Source organism: Gasterosteus aculeatus, chromosome 12 (genome assembly GCF_964276395.1).
Source record: "Gasterosteus aculeatus chromosome 12, fGasAcu3.hap1.1, whole genome shotgun sequence".
In the NCBI taxonomy this organism is placed as follows: Eukaryota; Metazoa; Chordata; class Actinopteri; order Perciformes; family Gasterosteidae; genus Gasterosteus; species Gasterosteus aculeatus.
Window position 1 is genome coordinate 12,947,719 of NC_135700.1, and position 22,437 is coordinate 12,970,155.

The following is a 22,437-nucleotide window of genomic DNA, read 5'->3' on the forward strand; positions in this document are numbered from 1 at the left end:
CAGGGATGCACATTTGGATTTAGTGATGGAGATATTTCTGCCTTCAGTCACTCCATAACTCTAACTCAAGAGTTAGAGTTAGTTAGTTACTCAACAGGTCAACATTTCAAGTGACTTCTTTACATCTTGTTGAGCTTTGTAAACTCTTCAAATTAGATCTTCAGCCCCACGTTGAACCTCAGACACTCATAGAAAGTGAGAGATGTTGAAACCAAATCTAAAATGATTAGGAAGCAACCCAAAGGTGTGGAGTTCTGTGAAGAAGTTATACACTCCCAGTCCTGTTAGAAGCACGCCTGCTTTGCTTGTGGTATTCATAATGAAGGCAGCTTTTATCAAGAAAAGAGTCAAATGATTCACAGTAATCTAACTGTGGGCCATGAAGCTATGAATTCCCTTTTCGACAAGAGGGAAGGTCTAATTTTAGCTACATTTAAAACGTAAAACTAATGTGTTGGATCTGAGTTTTAACTCTTTATCATACACTAAGCCGCCGATAACACTACATACATACAACAATTTAGAACCAGAGGTTCAGGTAAACCAGTTCTATCGGTTTTAGGGAATACAGAAGCTGATTTGTTTCATAAATAATGCCTATAAGTCATCTTAGAACTCACCTGGCCACAAGATGCTCCAGGGTTCCTCCCGTAGCCAGGAAACGGAGCCCTCTCTGGTTTACCTGTAGAAGCAACAAGGAGCATCACTCATTTAAATGAATCAGTTACTTAGCTTTAGCAGTTAATTTCTGTTGTTTTAATTGTTTTAACTTTATCACCAATTATCTGTCTGACATGGTCTGTGTGGGACCTTTGGAAAAACTAAGGGGTGTGTTTCCTTTTTCAAAGTCTGTGTTCTGAATATAATCTGGTGCTGCCTTGAAGCAAAAGAGGGGAAAATAAATTGCATTTCATATAAAATGCAACTCCCTCAGATCCCTTAACAATGCTTTATGTACTAAATGTACTATCCAAAAAGAAGTTTAGAAAAGCCACATCCCAACTTGCACTTTTGTAAAACAATGTCATTTTTTAAGTGTTCAGTTTACAAAAGTTAATCACACATGTGACAAACATAAATAAGTATTTATACAAAGTAATTGTCACAGTCCTTTTATAAGTGTCCCATTAGACACTCAAAGGAATGCTCCCGAGCAGCTATCAAGGGCAAAAAAAAGAGCTGGTTTTACTCTCCTGGAAAAAACAACAAACATACAAAGTCAAGCTCCTCGGTGAAAATGATGAATAACTAACAGGGATGTCCATTATTTTTTTCAGACTTCCAAATATTACAAGCACAGACATAAATGTGACATAAAAATGGATAAATATGTTAATATTCTTTTGTGAGTTTAAAACTTTCATACCCTGTATATTTTGTTACACAGTGAAGGTTTGAACATTACTTTCACACGTGCAGGTGAACAGAGGCACATATGAGAGAATTCACAATTCAATGCTTATCTGTGCGTCCTGCACGAGGGAGTTGTTCTGCATCCGAGGCGACCGTCTCTAGAGACAAAGGAAGCTCAGGGAATCAGGGAAGACGGTTGAACTGGCAAAGCTGCTTCTCTTTTAACAATAATGTGAAACAGTTCTGAGCCATCGCTCTTGCAAAAGGAAATAGGATTAAGTTGTCGGTTACCAACACCGTTCCCTATTGTGGCAGTATGATGCAACATCCCCTTAGATGGGGAATTTTAATTTCTGTGTATACGTCTAATATCTAAAGGGGCTTTAGTGGAATTCATTTTCACTCCTAAAATGGACTTAAATATGCATTGGCAGCATGTGCTTTGTCACACACACCGTGTCTTTAGTGAATAATTGATGGTCACTGTTGTAGTTTCAGGGCTCTCCGGGGCCGACAGATGTGTTTGTGAAACAATGTCTCAGTCCATACTGTGAGACAGAAAAGAAGCCGCACAGCGCTCCCCAAAGCCTGGCGAAAGAAGGTCTACGAAGACATTAAATCAACATTAAAGTCTAGATACACAGGAATGCACAGTATAACCAAAGAACCACTGAGCTTATATCATGCAACGGACACTTTCTTCCCAAAGCATCCATACCTGTTACTAAATTATCATGCTCGGTTTATGCAACTTAAAAAAAAAAATACATGGTTGATGTTCATGCCACAATATTATATATGACACGTCAAGTACTGGCTGAATCATACTCCTCTATTGCTAATCAGTCTGGATTTGAGCTTTTAAAATGTAATGGAGAGGATTGCTCTAGGAGGCACAAATGCACATATTCAAATTATTACATTACATTACATTACAGGTCATTTAGCAGACGCTTTTATCGAAAGCGACTTACATTACACTTTAAACCCATGGCTTTTTCACATTTTTGCCTGGGGAGCAATTAGGGGTTAGGTGTCTTGCTCAGGGACACTTCGAATTCGAACCACCAACCTTGTGCTTCCCAGCACACCTTCTCTAACCCCTGCGCCACAACAGAGTGCATGAATTATGATTGCAAGAAGTTGAAGCTAATATTGTTCATTTAGTATATTTATGGATGACACAAGTCAATTGAATCTTCTTTCATATGTGGAAAGATAAAATTCAGTGCTACTCATCATGTGTATTAGGAATTAGGAAAACATGAACAATAAATTCATAGGATGAGCAGCATTAAGGATCAAAGTATTCAATCGTAGTGGAAAGTCTTCCAAAAACGCCATCGACAGACCTGCACCCGTGTGACCACTAGTCATGGCGGCCCCCTCTTCAGATGCTGCTCCCTCCCCCACCTCAGATGACCCGAATTAGCCAGAGAAGGATGCAGCCGTGTGCAGGGGATCGGCCCCGTATTTGGGGATTAAGTTGAGCTTGTGCAGGGGCTGTGGAGATGTCACTTGAGTTTGTTTGGACGGTCCTGTCCTCTGACAACTTTATCGGACTGTGCGTCTCATCTCTGCCCTCTGCGGTGCGAGAGCACCAACTCGTCTCCTCTGTCTTCTTTTTCTCCTGCGGGAAACCGCCACCAAGTGTTGTTCCTTGTTTAATAGATGAAACTGATTTTGAACCATCTAAGAGAGAGTCATTCCTTTTAAAGCCAACCCCTTATTTCCTCCGGACAGTTTAAATCCCTGTTTGGCCTCTTGAGTTTTATAATAAAGCAGCGACCTGACAATAACCCCATCTCGTAGAAGACTCTAAATCTAAATTGAACTCTAAATTTATAGCCAAACTGATTTTCAAATTTCAGGAGAATGTGTATTTATGCTGGTGAGGTAAAGTAGAACAAAGTGATATATTGAGTGGAACGCACTGCTGAGTAAAGCCAGGAGCCTAAATTAGCTGAATAAAATATACCCGTTTCACGATCTCCTCTCTGACACTGACTGTAACTCATTGGGAGGAAAATAGGTCACTGTAATAGTCTGTACCCCCCCCCTCCCCTCTTTTCAAATTCCATGGATCGAAGTATTTAGGCTTGCAAAACTAACTTATAAATCAAAGACTTTTCATACTATGAGTGAAGAGAAACAAAACAAAAACGTTGTAAATTTTATGGGTCGCAGGCTTGTTTTTACAGATGCTTTGTTTTCCCTCCTCTGAGCAGACCTCTGAGATCACAGCCTCACAACAACGGCAACACATTTATCGTTCATTACTTCTTGAGTAGCCCCATTTGTTCTGAGCGGGACTTCATGAGTCCAAGCGGGTGTTCTTTTGTGTCACAGCCCTACTAATGAGTCTAAAGTGCAGTGATTGAGTGGACGCAAAAGTCATTATCCGCCCTTAAAACAGCAACGCGTGCAAAAGATATACAAAATGTCACGAGCAAAGTGGCTTAATTGCTGCATCAGTAATATCAATTTAAGCACGCAGACTGCCATCAGACAGAACAGCCCCAATATCAAGAAAGAGCCATCTAAATGGGGTGAGAAGACTATAATTTCAGATTAAAATATTCTCTGAAGCTGCTAATTAGCATAAAACTCAGACGTGGGATGGGTTCTATAGCTGTTAACATTTCACTGCAGTGCAAGTGTTTATATTCAACAGGATCTGTCCTGGTGGATACATTACATTAGTTGCTAATTTTCCACATGAGACAAACAATTTCTGGCAAAAGTAGAATGTTGCATCTTTTACTCCTTTAATCCCCTGAGCTCACACTGCTCAGTAGCTCTTATAAATCACATATAGATACTAGATAATACAGCCATGTTATCAACTGGAAAGGGGATGTGCCAACTGCCTTCAAACAACTACGTAAAAAGATCTCGTTGTCAAGCTGAATAACACAATGTCTCACAATGTTAAATCCCAAGTTGATTACCTAATTATATATCTGTGAAGGGCTATCATGAAGTTGATGTTAAATTGATGGCTTTGCAGGATGTACTGTACTTAATAATGGGCCTGTATCTGGACAATAATTTGGGCACAACACAACCTGGTCACATGTGAGTAATGGGCTGTTCTCAGTTGTTGCTAAAGATAGGACTTTGTATTGGACATCGGATATTGTTCAACCAGACCAAAGTTTTTTTCATACTTTGTGTCTTTGTTTCTGTCCTTACAGCCAAACCTTCACACACTGACGTGTTCCGACCATCTTTTCCTGGTTTCCCCGTTTGGTGGAGAAGCTCCGGGTCTTTTGTTCCACTCTTTTATTTCCAAGGATGAAACTTAGCTCTATCAAAACTTTGACAACTATCCAAGAGGCCAGTTAGACATTCGCACTACACAAGATTGGGGTTAGGTGCAATGCAGTTTTAAAAACAATAAGTTGTAACAAAAAGTGTCTTTAACCCAGATGTTTTCTCACAGACATGAGCTTGCTTCTCTTCCATGTTTATTCTGCAGTAACCACAGTGTATAGTTTAAGACTACACGATTGACGTTTTGTTTAATGAGCATCTTCTAAACAAATTTTACTACCAAAGCACTTGTGTAATTTTGTGAAATGCAAATATTGAGATTTAGTCACTTAACTGAGCACGTAGGAAGCCTCAGTGCGCTTTCAATAATTGTATTTCAAGTGTGAGCCGTAGTTTTTTACTGTAGCATGTCCACTAACTTACTTATTAACACGGTGTCTACAAATATAATAGTTTCACTGTTGAACAACCATTTAATTAGGAATTGACGGGTGACATCTGTTGGACAAGCTCTTAGGTAAAAGATAAGAGAATGCATGTTTTGTGCTTTACTCAACATAAATTGATAGTAGTACAACCAGTTAACATATAATTTATATTTGGATAAGACATAATAACTCTATTCTAAAAAGTAATTTCATCTGTAGAAAAATCCTCCATCCATTCATTTAAAAACAATGAGGAAATTCCAAATTAAATTTTCAATTTGGTTCAACATCAACTACACAAACACAGGAAGTGAAGTTAACATTAGGTGCTAAAATACGAGTGAAAGGAAAAGCATGCGGGCCAGCCATTTGTGGCGTGCACCCTTATTGAGCACAGGGCTGCAGTGCAGCGTCTTACTCTGATAATGTGAGAGGTAGTGACCTCAGCGTCCCCGGGGATCAATTCAAAACCCTCGCCACAAAAACAGCCAATTAGTGAGCGTGCTTCACCGCCTCTGCGATGGATTCCAAGAGACTCTTTTTTTTATCAGTCGGGAAAACCAGTCTACTCTCCTCGCTCCGAGGAAAGTCATGAGAGCATAAAAAAACAAACATAATACAGGATACGGGAATGTTGTTGATGTGAAAACTAAGACATGTGTGTATGTGCTCATGTTCCCACGTGACATCTTCCATGGTACCTAACCACGAGACACTAACCCTATCAAGCTAATGGCTTGAGAACCTTATTTAAGACCTAAATACTTTTATACAGCTTTTTGCAGTGTGTTTCCGTTGATTTCCATCAAAAGGAAAGAATAGAAGGCCTTGGTTCTCTGATAATCATATGATGACCTACATAAAGTCACGTTTACACCTTGGAAGACAGCCTCTATGGTTCCTAAAACCTCATTCTGGAAACAAGAGACAGCATGAGGACGAATCAGATGCCTCGTACCTTTCAAAATGTCTCCTTTAGTTTCCTTTTCTCAACAGTTTGTGTACATCCATCCTGTCAAAAGCTGTTTGATGCTTCCACCAGGTTCTGTTTGACAGCAAATAAAAGCTGGCTGGGTTAGAGGTTAGGTCAGAGTGGGCGAGGACACAGGAAGGGGAGGTAGGATACCACATCAGCTTCATCCCTCCCTAGCTGGGGGGGGATTGTTTAAATCCGCAGGAACAACAGCAAGACGAAAATACACGATGGAGCCACAAAACACTGAGGAAACGTGTCTCCTCTGGCCTGAGCTTGGCATTCATTTCTGCGTACATCCCTGTCAGCAGTGACATTATTCAAAACAGCAAGAGCAAATGTTAATGAGTTCTTATTTGCATATTTCTTTTTTTCTTTGTTAAAATGTCACTGATTATTACGTTCTATGATGATAAATGCATCTGCTCATGCAGCCTGATGTGTAATTAGCCATTCGGTGGAATAAATAGATCAATTAAAGGAGAGGGACCAGGATTAAGAGAAATCAAACCAGGATGAATGTTGGACTGAGAAACAAAACAACACATTAGGCTTGGGGGAGGGAAAGCTTAACTCCATTGCGTTTAAATTAGACTACAAATCTGGAAAGGGATCAACGATATTAAAGACTTTACTACGCATCCTTTAGCTCTGAAGAACAACAAATCAGGAGCCGTTGCCCTTCACACTAACTAAACAGTCTCCTAAAATCCATCTCAGTGTGAGAGAGGAAATGTGGATTTCCTGATTGTATTTATCCCCTCCCGAGATAATCAGGTGCCATGGCTCGGCCTATTTGATTTTTTTTTTTCAAAGTAAAGGAAAGAGGGGGAGGTGTAAAGGGGGGAAATGTTTTTGCTTGGCCTTTGCCTTTTCTCCGAGCCCAGCGATTCTCCTGCCAGCGCTTGTTATCCACGAATGGAAAAAAAAAAATGCATTACTGCAGACCAGATGGGAACATTCCACATGACCAAACCAATCAATCACCTCGGTGGGACGCAGGTGTGACACAGCCGTGCAGCAACACACCATTTCACAGTCTATCAGGCACAAACACATGGTCACCAATCAATGGCACCCCGAGGACCCATGAGGAGGGGTGCTCCTCCGCAGCCTCAGTGGTTCATGGCTGATGACTTCATAATCACACATCTATTCTCTCTGAGGAGGAGGGCGATGAGCTACCTAATAACGTGTCCCACCATGTGGGCACCAACACTGTAATGGATGCCGCTTCGAAGGGGCCGACGCGCTGCTCCCCGCGTCACGCGTCCACCAGTCCCTCGTCCAATGAGAGAAAGGTGGCGAACAACAGCACGGGCCGAGGAAATGTCCTCCGGTCGGATATTGGAATCAAAGTCAGCGTGTGACATCAAAGTGGCATCGTGTGTTTGGTAATAGATGCAAACTGTTGAACGGCGAAACAGACAGAGGTGAAGGACGGGAAAAGGATCTACACATGGGTTAGGAATGCTGATCCGGCTCCAAGCACCACGGGCATATTTCCTTACACAGAAAACCCTTTAAGTGCATGAGCCTGCACTAAATAAAACACCAAAACAGCCTGCAGGGGAAAAATCCTTTGATGGGTCCTTTCAGGGGGGAAGGCATTGTGCGTGAGCAAAAAAACGTAGCAGCCATTTAAAGGAGTTTTGTTCATTTTAAGTTGAAGAAATGTACCTTCCCGCCCACATATTCCTGGCTGCGAAGAAGAAGAAGAAGTCTCACAGAGCCGTGCGTCTTTCTCTCTCGCTCTCTCTCTCTCTACACTTCCCACACCTCGCACTCTGCGGCGCTGTGCCAGGCGTCGTCACGTTGGAGTAAAGGCCAAACGAATGTTTGCGTTTCATGGACCCATCACAATCCACCACAGCCCAACAGGAAGAGAGCGTAACATTGTCTAGAGTTTTGTTTGCCAGCCCGCCCGGCACGGACACCCAGGGGAGTGTGTTGCGACTGTGGAAAAGATGTGGGCGGGGGTTAAGAGCGACGGGCACGAGAACTAAACAGCAACTGTTGGCCAGCTTCTCTGAGGCGCTCTTCTCAACAAAAGACTCAACCTTTGATGTGTTTCCAAGTAGATGCTGTGCGTGAGAGTATCTCCACAAAGTTCCCCTAAAACTGGGTTTGTCCATGTTTCAGCGATTGTCCGGGACTCGTTCGCTCGGTCTCCATGTTGTAATAGAGTAACTCCATTTCAAGAAAGATGCATTCACTCGTTTGCAACTGAGAGTCACAAAACTGTTACAAAACAAATGAGTCATGCAGTTGCTATTTCTGATAAATGTAAGCAGCCAAGCACCTAATGTTTTTAGTTTGTGGTCAGAAATCACATCTTCAGTAAAAAAAAAACTTGAACCTTTCTGTAAATATCAATGTATTCTTTCTCATGCCGTGCTCTTCTTTTATGTGCATCTCGGAGAACCAACAATGTGCCTCGATCTTGAAAAGACAGTGGGGGTGGTGATGTTTTCAAAGGAGGCAGACATACCTATGAACAACCAATGCATCTGTGCAACTATTCTTTCAGATCTGCCTCAAGTTTACTCGCTTGAATGCTCCCAAGACAACATCTGGACATTCCAGAGGTTTTAAAGTGAGTGCCAACACTGCAAAATGTATCAACGTTGGATTGCCATGCATAGAGATCAGAGACCAGTCATCCAGTTAAAGAGATGAGTCACATAGTCACTGGCATGGTTTTGTTCACAGCTCCATACAGCGTGCACTGCTGTCTGCGAAGATGACAGAAAATGTTAACACTCAAAGGTCTCCGGCTTTATTGGTGTACATACCAGCTATGCAGAGAGCAGATATTCAAACTGTCATTGAAGTCAACCGACTTTAATTAACAGTAACAGTAATTATTCTGAATGAATCATTTCGCTTTGACTTTTGTACTTAAAAATTGTATTAAAAAATATGTAACATTCATCCAGGCATTAGCGACAGGCAGCATGAGGAGGGAGAAATGAGTTCAAATGAGAGGAGAGAACAAACCAGATGGAAAAGGGAGAGAGGTGTGGACAAGGAGACCAACATGGATTTATCTTAGATGCTTTAACCATTAATCCCAAATGTGTATTTCCAACACAAAATAGTTTTCAATGCCTGAATTGTCTCTCTTTTTGACAGGCACGCATCCGCAGAGGCACACGGACACAATCATCGACAAGTAACTTATCCTGGATCCTAAAATAAATCCTTACACATAAACGCATTCTTTCATGAGATGCAGTCAAACAAGCTGCACAGGGACACCGCATCCTCAATACAATCGAGGTGCGTGAAGACTTCTTACGTCATCGTACTTTGGCCTCAGCTAGACTCTTCCTTCCTCTTTGGAGAGACAGCCCTCCAGGCCGACTAAGACTACAGCTGATCCTCTGCAGCTGGGCAGCGTAGCCAGACGCATGCTGGGGGGGCCGGGGCCTCGGAGGGCTGGGCCGGGCCGAGATGGGCTGAAGAAAGCAGGAGGGCGGGGCTGGGACGTGTGGCGAGATGTGGGCGGCATGTGGACGGAGAGAAAGGATTTGCACCCTTTCAGCTCGTCTCGGGCTCTTCATGCTCTACTGACCGCAGTAATAGATAAGCACACCCTGCAGCTCTGCATAATGACCGGCTCCCCGTCCACTAAACTGTACTGCACATCTCCTCGCCTCCCCGCCTCTGCTCGCTCTGTACTACATACGGTACATGTACACATTTATCACTTTTGATAAGGTAAATGTGCAAAATGTAGTTAGTGCAGTATCAAGCTTGAAAGTGTGTGTGTGTGTGTGTGTGTGGGGGGGGGTGAATGAGAGGGGTTAAATCACACACACACGTGATGTGTGATTTGACACTTCAACAAAAGCCTTGAGGAACGATTAGTAATAAAAAGGTTAAAGACTGAACAAGATTGATTATATTCTAGCGCAAAAGACTACCCAACGTAGCGCGCTTGCATGATGCCGCTTCCTTCACAAGAAACAGCCAAGGTTTTTAAAGAAACAAAACAGAAGATATTATTTCATACAGTTTGCAAACGAGGAGAGGAATCAACAGCACAATGAAATGCTTACGGAATGCTAATATGATGCAAATTTTAGTTTCCAGCAGGGTATTATTACGCTCCCTTCAGATGCATGCATTATGGTTTTAAACTACCGACAAACCCACAGCATATGATATGACGTCCGTGATATCAATCCAGGTAAATATTATGGATAGCAGGTACTTGCAAGACCATTATATTATTACTAGAGTGTTTGTTGGGAGCAGACTCAGAGTAAAACACAACCGTGAAAGAAGAAAAAAACAAATGTTAAACAATCAAGTTAAAAGATTAAACTGATTTTGGAGACTAAATATACAAAGCAACGGGTCCTGCTAAACGACGACTTGCCAATCGCATTAGATCCTAAACTATTGTTTAAGGCAAGGCATCGACCTCAGGATATCCCACGCGTGCGTCCTGGTAGAGTAGCAGAACAGATCAGGTTACCGGGACCTCGGCGACGCCCGGCCAATCAGAGAGCTCGGATGCTACACAGGGCTAGTCTGGCTAAAAGGACCAGTGGAATAATACAACCGTCATACCGGTTGTGGATCCTTTATTTGGTCACAAACGACAACTCTCTGGTTCTTCTAATTAAACTAATATTTTTAGACAAATACATATTGTTTGAGCACTAGGTCAAATGTTTGAAATATGTACAGCTTAAACGTATTTTAATTTTAACAAAATGTTCCAATGAGGCCCCCATGAGGTAGGATGAAGTCTGAAAAGGATTATAATATATAAAAAAGGGCTTGTCTTTAATATATCATAACCGCAACATCCGCACTGAGCTGTCTAAACATTTTTTGATATATTTTGAATGTATAATCATCTTCATGGCAACAGAAACTCAACCTCACTGATCGTTTAGACTACAGCATTAAAGAAGTTAAATATACGAATAACAGAAAGCATCCATTGGGACTTTTAATGTTCTGTATGACTAACATGTGGAGTCATTGAAGTCGGTAGAATTTTACAGTCGGCTATGGCAACACCCAGTGAAATGTGATCTACAGCGGGGGGGGTGAGACAAAAACACAGGCCACATGTGAATGCCGCCGGACTGGACGCAGGATGCAAGCGGCTGCCTGTGTGTGTTGGTGAGAGCGTTAAGCTGATTAGTTATCGGACGGGGCTAAAGCTGTATGAGTAATATGTCTGAAGCACACAGGAGAAACGTGAGGATGGAAATACGACTCAGCAGTTTTGATATCATGCCCTCAGGTGCATGGCTGGAAAATACTATTCATCACAAACCATATGTTTAGATTTATTTAATTAAATAAAAAGCTTTTTTGGAAAGTTACAAAGGCCTATGGAGTCATTTATAATAACAATAAACAATGGCATGTTATAGATAAGAGGCTTTATCTATAATTCCTAGACTTTATGTGGACAATTTCTTTTCCTGCAACTTCACAATATCAGATTTAAAAGCCTGAATTCTTTAATGATCCTTGCTTTTTTTGCGAGGCCATTAACCCATAAAGTAAACAACAAAATCTCTGTTTTGGACTTAAAGTGAAAGAAAGGGGTGCTTGAAACATGTATGAATTAAAACAATGGCAGTTATTTCTGCCTAAAATAATATAAATAAAATGGAAATCATAGGTATTCTGATCTACCAATAACACTGTTCCCTACTTATTACAACAAAAGGGCTGTGACTGACAGCAGCGAAAAGCTCTATCAATCCTCTCTTGCCAATTTAAGCAGCGACTTTAAAGCATCATGTGACGGTAGGCCTGAGAATCAAAAGGCATTCTAGACTTGGGATGAAACGATATCAGTCCATTCAATAAACAATGACAAAAATACAGAAAACACACACGCATACGTCATAATACAGCGAGCAGTACAAGTGCAGAGTGCTGCTCTTTCAGCTTAGCGCCTGTGTTAATTGCCCAGATTGCTTGAAATCAACCTCCCCCACCGGCTTCTGCTCATCGAGCTCACACCAAAAGAAAGCGTCTTAGCGGGTAATTAGATGTATTCATTCCTCGCCAGGGCTGTGAGCTGTTGGTTATCCCTGTGGCTGCACAATTAGGACCACTAAATGAGAAACAACCCTACAAGACCTGCACAAGACCTTAAGTCAAGCAGTACCACCTACAGAGTGAATTAAATCCATTGAAGCCATCAGCTGCTCAGTAACGTGGAACAATTGGACAGAACAAACAACTGTATGAATTTGATAAATGTGTAATCCTAGAAGAGTTGGATGATTGTCTAACAGTCTGACCCAATCAGGATTTCAAGTAAGTATCGGATCTTATAATGAGAATTTATATTACCAGCCAGTTATGTAGAAATACTTCAGTGAAACTACTTTCCTACAAAATCAAACTATAATATAAATATCATGAATGAAACAATTTGCTTCCGGTGGCCAAGCAAATGTACAAATATTGCAAATTTGCATCACATGGAGTTTAACTTAATAAACTTGTTTATACTGCAGTTGACCCTACTCGGCACTGCCCACATTTGCATATGCATTAGTGCGTGTGTGAGATCTTGTTTCATTGGCATCACAACGTCAACTTGTGCAATAAACATTACGCAAAAGACTGGGATTATGTCCGAACAGGTCAGCGCTTAAAAAAGTTACTACTTCTGTCTTTGCGCAAGTAGAGTGTCCATTGTTGCATATTTTCCTCATACCGTGTGGCCCTAATGAGCCGTTGAGCCTGAGGAACGCACACAGCCGAGACTGAAAATATGCTTCAGAGTGCCCCATAATCAGCGGGAACAATGCGGCTGCCACCTGTCCGTCAACATGCGGGGGATGACGTGCAGCTCGTAAGAGGATTGTGGCCCGAGGGGGTGTGGCTGAGACGCACGTGTGGGCCAGACCGGCTGATCCGTACTCACATGGTAGTCGGGAGAACGGTTTCATCCTCAAGCGATCGGTGGTTTGCCGGCGTTCACCAGAAACCTCATGCAGCTTCAAAGCTTCTCTATCTTGTGAGCCCCTTTTGTCAGGCATCTTTTACCCGGTGCTTTGACTATGTAACCGCTTCAAATCCTCGGAGCCGAGAGCTAGCTCCTCCTGACGGCATGTTTGTGCTGTTCCAAAGGTTAATAAAAAACATCTTTCAATAAAATCAAATGTTATCTTAAAGCCACTTATTCAATGAGCAGTGTATTTTTTTTTTTTTAATCACCGTTTACATTTAGTTTTGATAAACAAAACCGTGTAAACCTGAAACGTGTGTCATTGGTTAGTGAATTGGGCTTCTCCCATAAGAAACAATGGACATTCAATAGGTGACAGGAAGCATGAAGAGGTCCTGACGGCCCTGACACAAAAAGGAGTGTTGTCATGACAACAATTTTCTATACTTTGTTGCCAGGATTGTGTTTAAAACAACGGACATTATGATATAATGACACTGTGTTATGATCGGTTCTCGTTCAAATTTGTGAGGATTCATGAAAATACAATTATTATCAAATATATTTTGAAATATCTTACAGACCGGGGCAGATCTATCTCAGTCTCTATCACTGTGGTCGTGGGTTTGCTTGAGCCAGTCGAGGGCAAGTTGCCACGTTATGCACACATGATCAGAATTTCAACCATTGCCAACACAACCGCAAAATAAATATAACTGTGGTGTGGTTGCTTTAAGAATGAGGAATAGCATGACAGGATTTTATTACTTTATGAGGATTGCAGCAAACTCCATAAATCTATGTAAGATATTACTGTGGAAAAATAAAACTGAACTCATCTTGAATTCCATATTCTTGCAACGGATGACTTATCTTTGCAACAGATCCCATCCACATATTGCAGTATAATTACAGACGCAGTTGAAGAGGGAGGAGATTCGAGGGGTAATGTTTGTGTCTTAAACAGCCATGTGATCAATTACTGGAACTATAACATTTGGTTTGAAATCTGCAGCTAGCATTCGCAAACTAATGGCTTTTCCTGGAAACCAGTCTCCAGAGTCATCGCATAACGACCTGAGATGCAGTTCGCTATAAAACTGTCAAGTGGTTACATATCGCAATGTTGCCAGGCCAAGGAGCTGCATAACTGAGCGTTTTTAATTGTTATTATAGGAGAACCTAGTAAAAAAATAAGAGTACCATATGTTTTTGTTGTTGTTACTAAAATAGAAGTTAAGATTAAATGAAAATAAAAACATGTATGTGTGTTAAAAAAGGAAAATAAATAAATGAATAGGCATTTTTGTGTATTTATTGTACTTAAGTCAATAAATTAGCAGCAGCCACACCTGCGCCAACATAAGTCTGCTGTAACAACATGTGTTCTAATTGAGCATGTGTAAAAACTAGAGTAGAGGGTAAAATAGATTGCTTTAATGGTGAAGTCTACAACTAAAAGTGAATAATTTAACTTGACCAAACATTGTACACTGAAAAGACAGAGCTAGCTTAACCACTGACAACTCCAGAATCTTTATCATTTATCATAATCATCATTATCAACATGATATAGAAAAGTATTTTCACTTTTATATAATTAATACTGTTAAATTACACAGATAACTAATAACATGTATGGAACTTGATGGATGGTTTATTAGTAAATCCGATGAAACACTACAGAAAATACGAATGACTGCTGCTTGGTAAATGAAATATGAAGTGTTCTTCTCATTTAGGAAACCAAAAGGTGGTTCATTAAAGCAAATATTGAGAACAGACATATTCAACTCTAAATAATCTATAATAAATTCTAAACATTAGATGTTTGTGTGAGAAGAGTCTGCTTAACCTTATACCCTAAAGTCACTGCCACGCTGCCGGGGGCGTTTTGATGTCTAGGAGACGGCTTCTTATGACAGAAAGCTGTACTGATGGCGTGATCTCTAGCCTGGGGGAGGGTCATCGCAGGGGGAGGAGGAAGATGGGGATACGGAGAGAGGGGAGGGGGATTAAGGGAGGAAATAAAGACAGCAGGGGATGGAGGAAGAAAAGCCCTGCAGCCTGGCAAGCCTTTCTGTCCCGCTACCTCCAGATGCTCCATGTGTCTTAACCTCAATCAGGCCATTTTCAAACAGGAAGTCTTTCCACTACCAAAGGGCATGTGAGGGGTGATTTGAAGAGAATCACTTACTTACCCACAATGTTTGAGTTCATGAAAGGTGTTGGGGGCAATCCTTCGTGGGACAGTAATCGACTGTCACTCAAATGATCGCCGTAATGAGGGCTGTCAGTCAAACCCTGGGGGAAGAGATCAGAATATCAAGCACATTATTGGACTACTTTGCTAATTGAGTGAGATGGCATTCCACTAATGAGAAAGAGGACAGCACGACTGATTATTTATTCTAATAGACTTTTTTGCTTAAATAGTGACATTTTTGTTAAATAGTGAAAAGCCAGGAGATGAGAACAGATCTTTAAATCTCTTAAATTTGCATTGTTGGTTCACATATATGTTTATGACCCCATCATGTAGATACAAATATTCAGTGAGTTTCTATTATATCTGTTTCTATTATAACTTTTAGTTGTCTACTTGATTCTACTATTTTATCTCCACAATAACAGGTTCATATATATCACCTCACAGGTGAGATCTGAATGTGTTGTTACATAGAGAACTTACAAGGAGAAAGAAACCGATCGCAATCGCATATCATTCCCAGGTACCTGCAGCTTGAAAAAAACATGAGTCTTTTCATGACAGTTATCAGCTCCGGGGGCTTAGGTCTAAATATGGGTCGCAGTATGGTTTTTGAAGCTCGGGGTGCTATGTAATAAAGGACACTCTGGTACAGTGCTAATCCCAAACCCTGTGAAAATACTTGTGTGCTTCAGTCAAATACATTTCCCCAAACTACATTAACTCCCAGCAGTGGGATCGAGTCGCAGTGGCCTTGCATTTCCATAGAGCCATTTTCACCACATCGCCCCCTTTGCATTCAATATATAATAATAAAAAAAAAAGAAATCTTATTATCCAATCTTTTTTTGTGAGTGGATGATGATGGAGTAATTCCAAAGGCACTGGAGTGTTGTGCTGTGTCGAGGGAATCCTCAGAGATTCTCTATTGTGCTCCTGCCAGGTCGCACACACTGTGAATCACACCAGGAACAGACAACAAATAACAACAACAGCCCTGTGAGAGAGGCTGCAGCGAACTAACACACACCGACTAACACAGCTAACGCAAGCAGGCAGAAAACATCTCCTCTGTCCTGCAGCTCAACTAGGAAAATGCTTTAAATCACAGACTTAAAGGAACAGTTCAACATTTTAGGAAAATACACTTTCTGACAGTCAACTAGATGAGAATATTGAAACCCCGTTATATTTTTCCATTAATGATTAGGCTTCAGACGGCATCCAGTCAGCTTAGCTTAGCTTAAGGGAACAAGGGAATCGGCTGGTTCTCTCCCATGATTAACAAAAACTGCACTGAATAAATATTAGAAAGCGCTTTGTTGTTGTTGTTGTTGTTATTACCACCATGGTCAGAAGCCTTGTGTCTGTATGTGTGTGTGTGTCAATGCAAACATTTGGGACTGTTGGATCATCATTCACAGACCCCTAATCATTCCCAAAAACTAGTGGCCTACATCTCTGTGAGACACTAACACTCGCTGTCATCGCTGCCACGGGCTGATGCCGCCACTACTGGCTGAATAACTGTCAAATCACTGTGGCAGCATGCGGGGCCTTTTTCCCCCCAATCACAGCATCTGAAAAAGTCCTCTCTTTGGCACTGTGCGTCCCGGGTGAGCATGTGGCTGCACGTGGCGGCTCAGGAAGCGATGATATGGTCGTGATGGATGCGCGTGGGGTCTGGCTTCGAGTCGGGGCAGGGCACTGGGGAAGGGGGGGGAGGGTTAGGCAAGGCCTCAACTGTCAGACCGCCAGCCCACAGCTGCCCGGGGTACGGCGGCTGGCCGGGAGCCAAGGTCAGCGCGGCGGCGCTCGGGACTGTTCACGGTTGACTGATCACACACTCGTAGCTCACCAGCTCAAACAAGCTCAGGGACAGGAGTGAATTCCCTCCGTAACGGACTGAGAGATGAAGCTGTGATTTTCTTCCGGGAGCCTTGGACAGACTGCGAACGGAGCTCATTTTGTGAAATACAGTAGCTCTCGTTACTTTAATCAATCACTTGATTCTCATTTAAGAGAGTAGTAGAAGGAAACCAGTCAATCCTAAAAACATTTTAAACTTATTTCTATTATCACTGAGTGCAATTCACTTTCCACATACAAAAGAATGGATCCAATGTTCAGAACTTCATACATTCTCAACTAATCCAGTCACTCTCATCCTCATCAATTCAGTCAGCGGAGAAACCACAAAATTTGGGGTTGTATTGAATCTTTTAAAATGTTAAGATCCTTGAAGCTTCATAAAAACAATCCTAGTTTAAGTCTGTTGGTGTGGGATGGAATGTTTCAAAAAAGGGACGTGGCTCTCATTCCTGAAATGTTTACTCTTCACACATAATGTAAGCTTCAAAACGATGCAGCTACGCAAGCAAACAGACTTACATACTATGAGCACTCATGTGACAGGTGTGCCGGGGATATGACCCAGGCGTCACTTAGCTGTTACAATCACCATGGCAACGATTAATTGCAGCTGATGGAGTTGAGATAATTAGTGCTGTTTGACAAACACACACAAACTCTCACAAACACACACACACACACACACAAATACAGGTCATCGATAGTCAAACTTTTACAGGCATTTTCTTTTCAAATTTACCCTTTCAGCTTGACCCTCTATTTAAACACATTATTCAACATCTTTCAAACGTTATGAGCTTCTTATTCATCTACCCAGCCGTTCAGATTAGCATCAGTTTTTCAACAAACCTTAAAATATTACAGATCTTATATTCCAGGCATTGTTCAACTTTTGAAGTCTTCAATTCACCGCCAGTTTTCCGTTCAAAATTCAGCATTCACAGCACAATTTCATAGAACTTTCTCAAGTTTAAGTGTAGTTCATTAAAATGTATCTGAAATGGCAATTAATGATTGTGATTTAAAATCTAAAATGGGTGTAAATCTGGAAGAGCACTGTTGTATCCGTTTCATAAAAATGCATCTTTCATTGAAATAGCTGAAATAGTTAAAACTGCTTCCCGAGGTTCATGAGAAATGGAGCTTCCTAATTGCAGAACACTCAGTATGTAACATTGTACAGGCTATATAAATCAAGTCTATATCAATATAACGTGTGAGTGTGTGTGTGTGAGTGTGGAGAGTGTGGCATGTGCTTGTTTAAGTGCATCCCTTATGGTGGTGCAAACAGCTGTCTGCTGGCTGATGTCAGAAACACTCATTCATATGCACCTGGAGCACACATATCTGAAGCGTCTCTGTCTTATAACTCAAATCAAGCTGCCTTTGTTACCATAGCCTGTAGATGTTCATTCGGGAAGGGCACCGAGAAATAAACAAGGTAACGCGGTACGAGTGGCTCTGACATTTAACCGAAATCTAATCGAAAGTGACAGGAGATTGACATTAAATGAAATTCATACAGGGCATCTGGAACGACCAATGTGTGAGGGACAAACAAACAGGGAGAGAGCTGTTCACACTTGCTCACACAGTGAGATTTTCTCACTTTGAAAGAACAACAGAGATTTAATATGCACAGTTTCTTCATCACTTTTAATCGACATTATTATTATTACACCAATGCATTACACATGTATTGCACTTTTTTGTGTGCAATAATTGTATTCTACTTTGTCACTATTAAATACAATTTAGAATTCTTTAAGTGAATGGCAACACTGCAAATTGCATCATACGAACTGTAGTCAATGTATTTAACACTTAAAATTCTCTTTTTCTTTCTTTTGAGTAAAGTAGGTAAAGACCTTTCAGCCATCCGGTGTTTTAGTTGGCGACGGTTTACTACTGGTGGCATTTACAACTACGGTGGAGGAGCAAAGATCTGATACGGAGGTCAGTGAATCCCATTTAAACCTGCTTGAAACCACGTATCTCCTGCAGTTGGCTTGTTTGACCAACATTTTTCAAAAGCACAAACAGCTTATTATTTTTTAACAAGGTTATTCCCTGAATGAAATATTTTAACAGACCTCCAAGACTAATAGGAAGCTGGATCCCACAATAATATCAGATCAGTAAGGGTGTCACATGTTTTGACTAACAATAACAAAAATCGAATTCACCCGGCATGACAACGTTAACATGTCCTTTATGTCTCAGATAAATGTGTCCAGTGGAGGTCAAACAACATGACTGGCAGTCTACGGTGAGACTAAAACATTGTGAATGTAACGGTTTGATGTAATGAGTGTTAAACGATGTGCTGTGAAGCAGAAGCCATTCAGAGGCGTTAAGGTGGGGGTCATCTTACCCGGGGAGACTCATAGGAGGGACTGGACTCGCCACCTGGGGCCCAAGACGCTTGGTTGGTCCGCTCGTCCATACCTGTCAGGGAGAGATGCACGACGCAGACGGCAAGTAAAGGTTACTCACACAGCGCAATGAACATGCAGTTTATCTACATTCTCCGCTTTGGTCTCCGTAGTAGAGAACTCTGCGTCACCGTGTCATTTACAATGCTAGTCATTAAATACATGAATACATTAAATAATGTTTGTACGGTGTCCCTGTGATTTGAGTTCCATATGTTTATAGACAATCCTACGGTAGATACAAAGACAGCTTAACGATGAGGAGCCAGAAAAGACCCTTTTAACAATACAAACCGTTTTTAAATTAGTGAAATCATTTGGTTATTAATTGATTTTAAATTACTTTGCAATTATATTGGTAATTGAGGAGTCTGTAGGAGCTTGTGAAGCAAATATACCTAACATGCATTTTATATGATTGAAGATTAGATGGGATTGTTGGTTGGGCAAAAACAAATGTGTATTTTGTGACATTAAAAACAAATGGATTAATAAAGGACATTTTTGTCAGATTAATTGATAAAGACGTCCATGAAAATAATCATTACTTGGCAAACAAACCAAATCAGGCTTATTTTACCTAGAGTTTATCTAGAGTTTGATGAACATCTCACTTAAATACAACATCTTATATACATATGATCTTAAGGGTGGGATTTTACAACCTCAGTATGTTTTGTCTAGTTTATAAATGTTTCTTCAATAGTTACATTTTTTCCATTGTGTGATTAAGTTTGCTTCACATAAATCATGACAAACAATGGGTTCTGTTTAATGTGCTTCGATGTACCAAAAACGAAGTTACAAATGCATGATTTGGCATTGATGCATGCCAGCGTACTGCCAGACGGCTGAGCACAAAAACTTGATAAAAATATTTCTAAATGAAAGAAAATCTGTGCCTCAAAAGTCAAACAGATATAAACAAATAAAATGATTAGCTCCAGCCAACAGCAAAGAACATCTGGCATATATTGAAAAATATAACATCTGTTCTTTGGAATCTGATTCATGAGGTATAGTCAGTAAAGATATTTGATGCTTCAATTGTTGTTGCAATATTGCAATATTCCAGTATTACTAGTTATTGATTGTCACTGTTCCATCTGCCTCACTGAAACGCCCCGTTCATGTTCATTTTTAAATTCAAATAAAAACTATATCAGATTTGAAGATATTGCGTATGCTCTGAAATATAATAATGCAGCAAACAACAAACGTTTTTAATATCAAGTAAAATATATATATCTCAAAATCATATGCACTAAACTGGCTTCATTTTGGGGACACAATCCAAGGAACCCAACTGGGAAAAAAACACAAAAAATGATCTAAAAGCAGAAGTAGAATCTGCACAGAAAAACGCCCGTGATTACAGATAAAAACACGTGGACCTGTTGTCTGACTCAAGTCGAAAGTACAGCGCAGCTTAACAGAGACGATAGCGATCGATTCCTCTTCACCAGGTTCAATGCAGCTTAACCGGAGCTTCCAATGCGAGCACCTCAACACCAGAGGCCTGATCCCAACACCCAGTCTGAGATGTGATTAATGTAATGTGGGTGACAGTTCAACTGTCAAGATGCCAATCAATTCTTACTCAGAAATCTAAATATATACTTAACCATAGAGCCTGTAACATTTCTGGAACCAGAAACCACACTCTAGTGAGCCGAGTTACTGATAACAAACACAGCAGTCATTTCCTCCTTCAAAGGCATTCTGAACGGAAAATAATAAAACTTGTACTTGTTTTACTAAGAGCACACGGGTCTAAATATTGGGGCTGTGACAACAGCAATGTGACATATTGTTGCCCAACTGAGGTCTTTTTACACGCTGAATGTAACAATGGTCCGACTTTGCTCTCTGGGCCACCGGCTGTCATCTCGTCTGATTACCATCTCCCACCACAGCTCAAGGGTCCCCTCTCTTCTCCGCGAGCGCAGACAGGCAGCACAATAAGATCACTCACAAGAGGCCAAAGGGAGAAACACAAACACGAAAGTCTGTAATTTTGTTCTCATGAATCAGGAGAACCACTGCTGCTCTGCTGCTAAGTAGCGTGTGCTACAGATGTTCAGAAAGAGGAAACATTTAATCTATTCCTTTCTCACACATGATCCTCAAAGCTATAATCACTATATATATATATATATATATATACACACACACACACACACACACACATAGTTTATGTTGAACAACATTATGTTGAAATCTAACTTGATGGTGAGTTGAAATCACATATTAATGAATAAATATTAGAAACATTATGCTACTTTTTTTTTTAAATGAACACCTGATGGGTGCTTTTGATATAAGAAATAAGAGAATTTGAGGAAAGAACTGTACCCCTGAAGGATACGGTTGGTATGTGCATGTTTGCATACACACATTTCTGGTGAACTACTGAGTGTAACAACGAGCGAGACACCTGAGGGACTTTTTCTCAACGGGGCCCGGCCAACTACCAACACAACTTCTCCTTTCATGCCACCAGGTTTGTGGCAAAACTTACAACTGGACGTGCAGAGTGCATGCATGTTAAAACAGAGAAAACATGTTATCAGCCATATGCTCCACCACACTGGGTACATTTTGTATACCTGAAAGTACCTTGATCGTCTAGCATACATTACCCAAAGTTATTCTACTGCTGGAATGTCAGAATTCAGCACACTACTTTTAATCTCATTCATTTATTAACACTTGTTTACTTGTTGTGCCACAATTTAAACCAGTTTAACATGTGCACAGACATGATTTACTATGCAGGAGAGACATCACACTGCTATGCGGAGTATTGTCATGTGACGGAGAGAAGAAATATATCTGGCAACTTGTGTGGTAGATTTCAAAAGGTTAAGATGAATAAAACGGGACCTAATGAATTGGTTTGAGTGACAGGAGTCGGCTCAAAGCTTTGCATTTATGACTTTTCCATT

General features: G+C 40.9%; 1 protein-coding gene across 7 annotated transcripts in view; it reads right to left on the reverse strand.

Moving 5' to 3' along the window:
* tcf12 (transcription factor 12) overlaps positions 1–22,437 on the reverse strand; it is a 58,621-nt gene that overhangs the window by 29,623 nt on the left and 6,561 nt on the right. For all 7 annotated transcript variants that reach the window (XM_040165263.2, XM_040165245.2, XM_040165254.2 and 4 more), the window contains exons 4-6: positions 19,429–19,502; positions 15,175–15,277; positions 621–682 (exon numbers count right to left, since the gene is read on the reverse strand). In XM_040165263.2, coding sequence (XP_040021197.1) covers positions 621–682; positions 15,175–15,277; positions 19,429–19,502 — 239 coding nt within the window. The remainder of the gene's footprint in view (positions 1–620; positions 683–15,174; positions 15,278–19,428; positions 19,503–22,437) is intronic.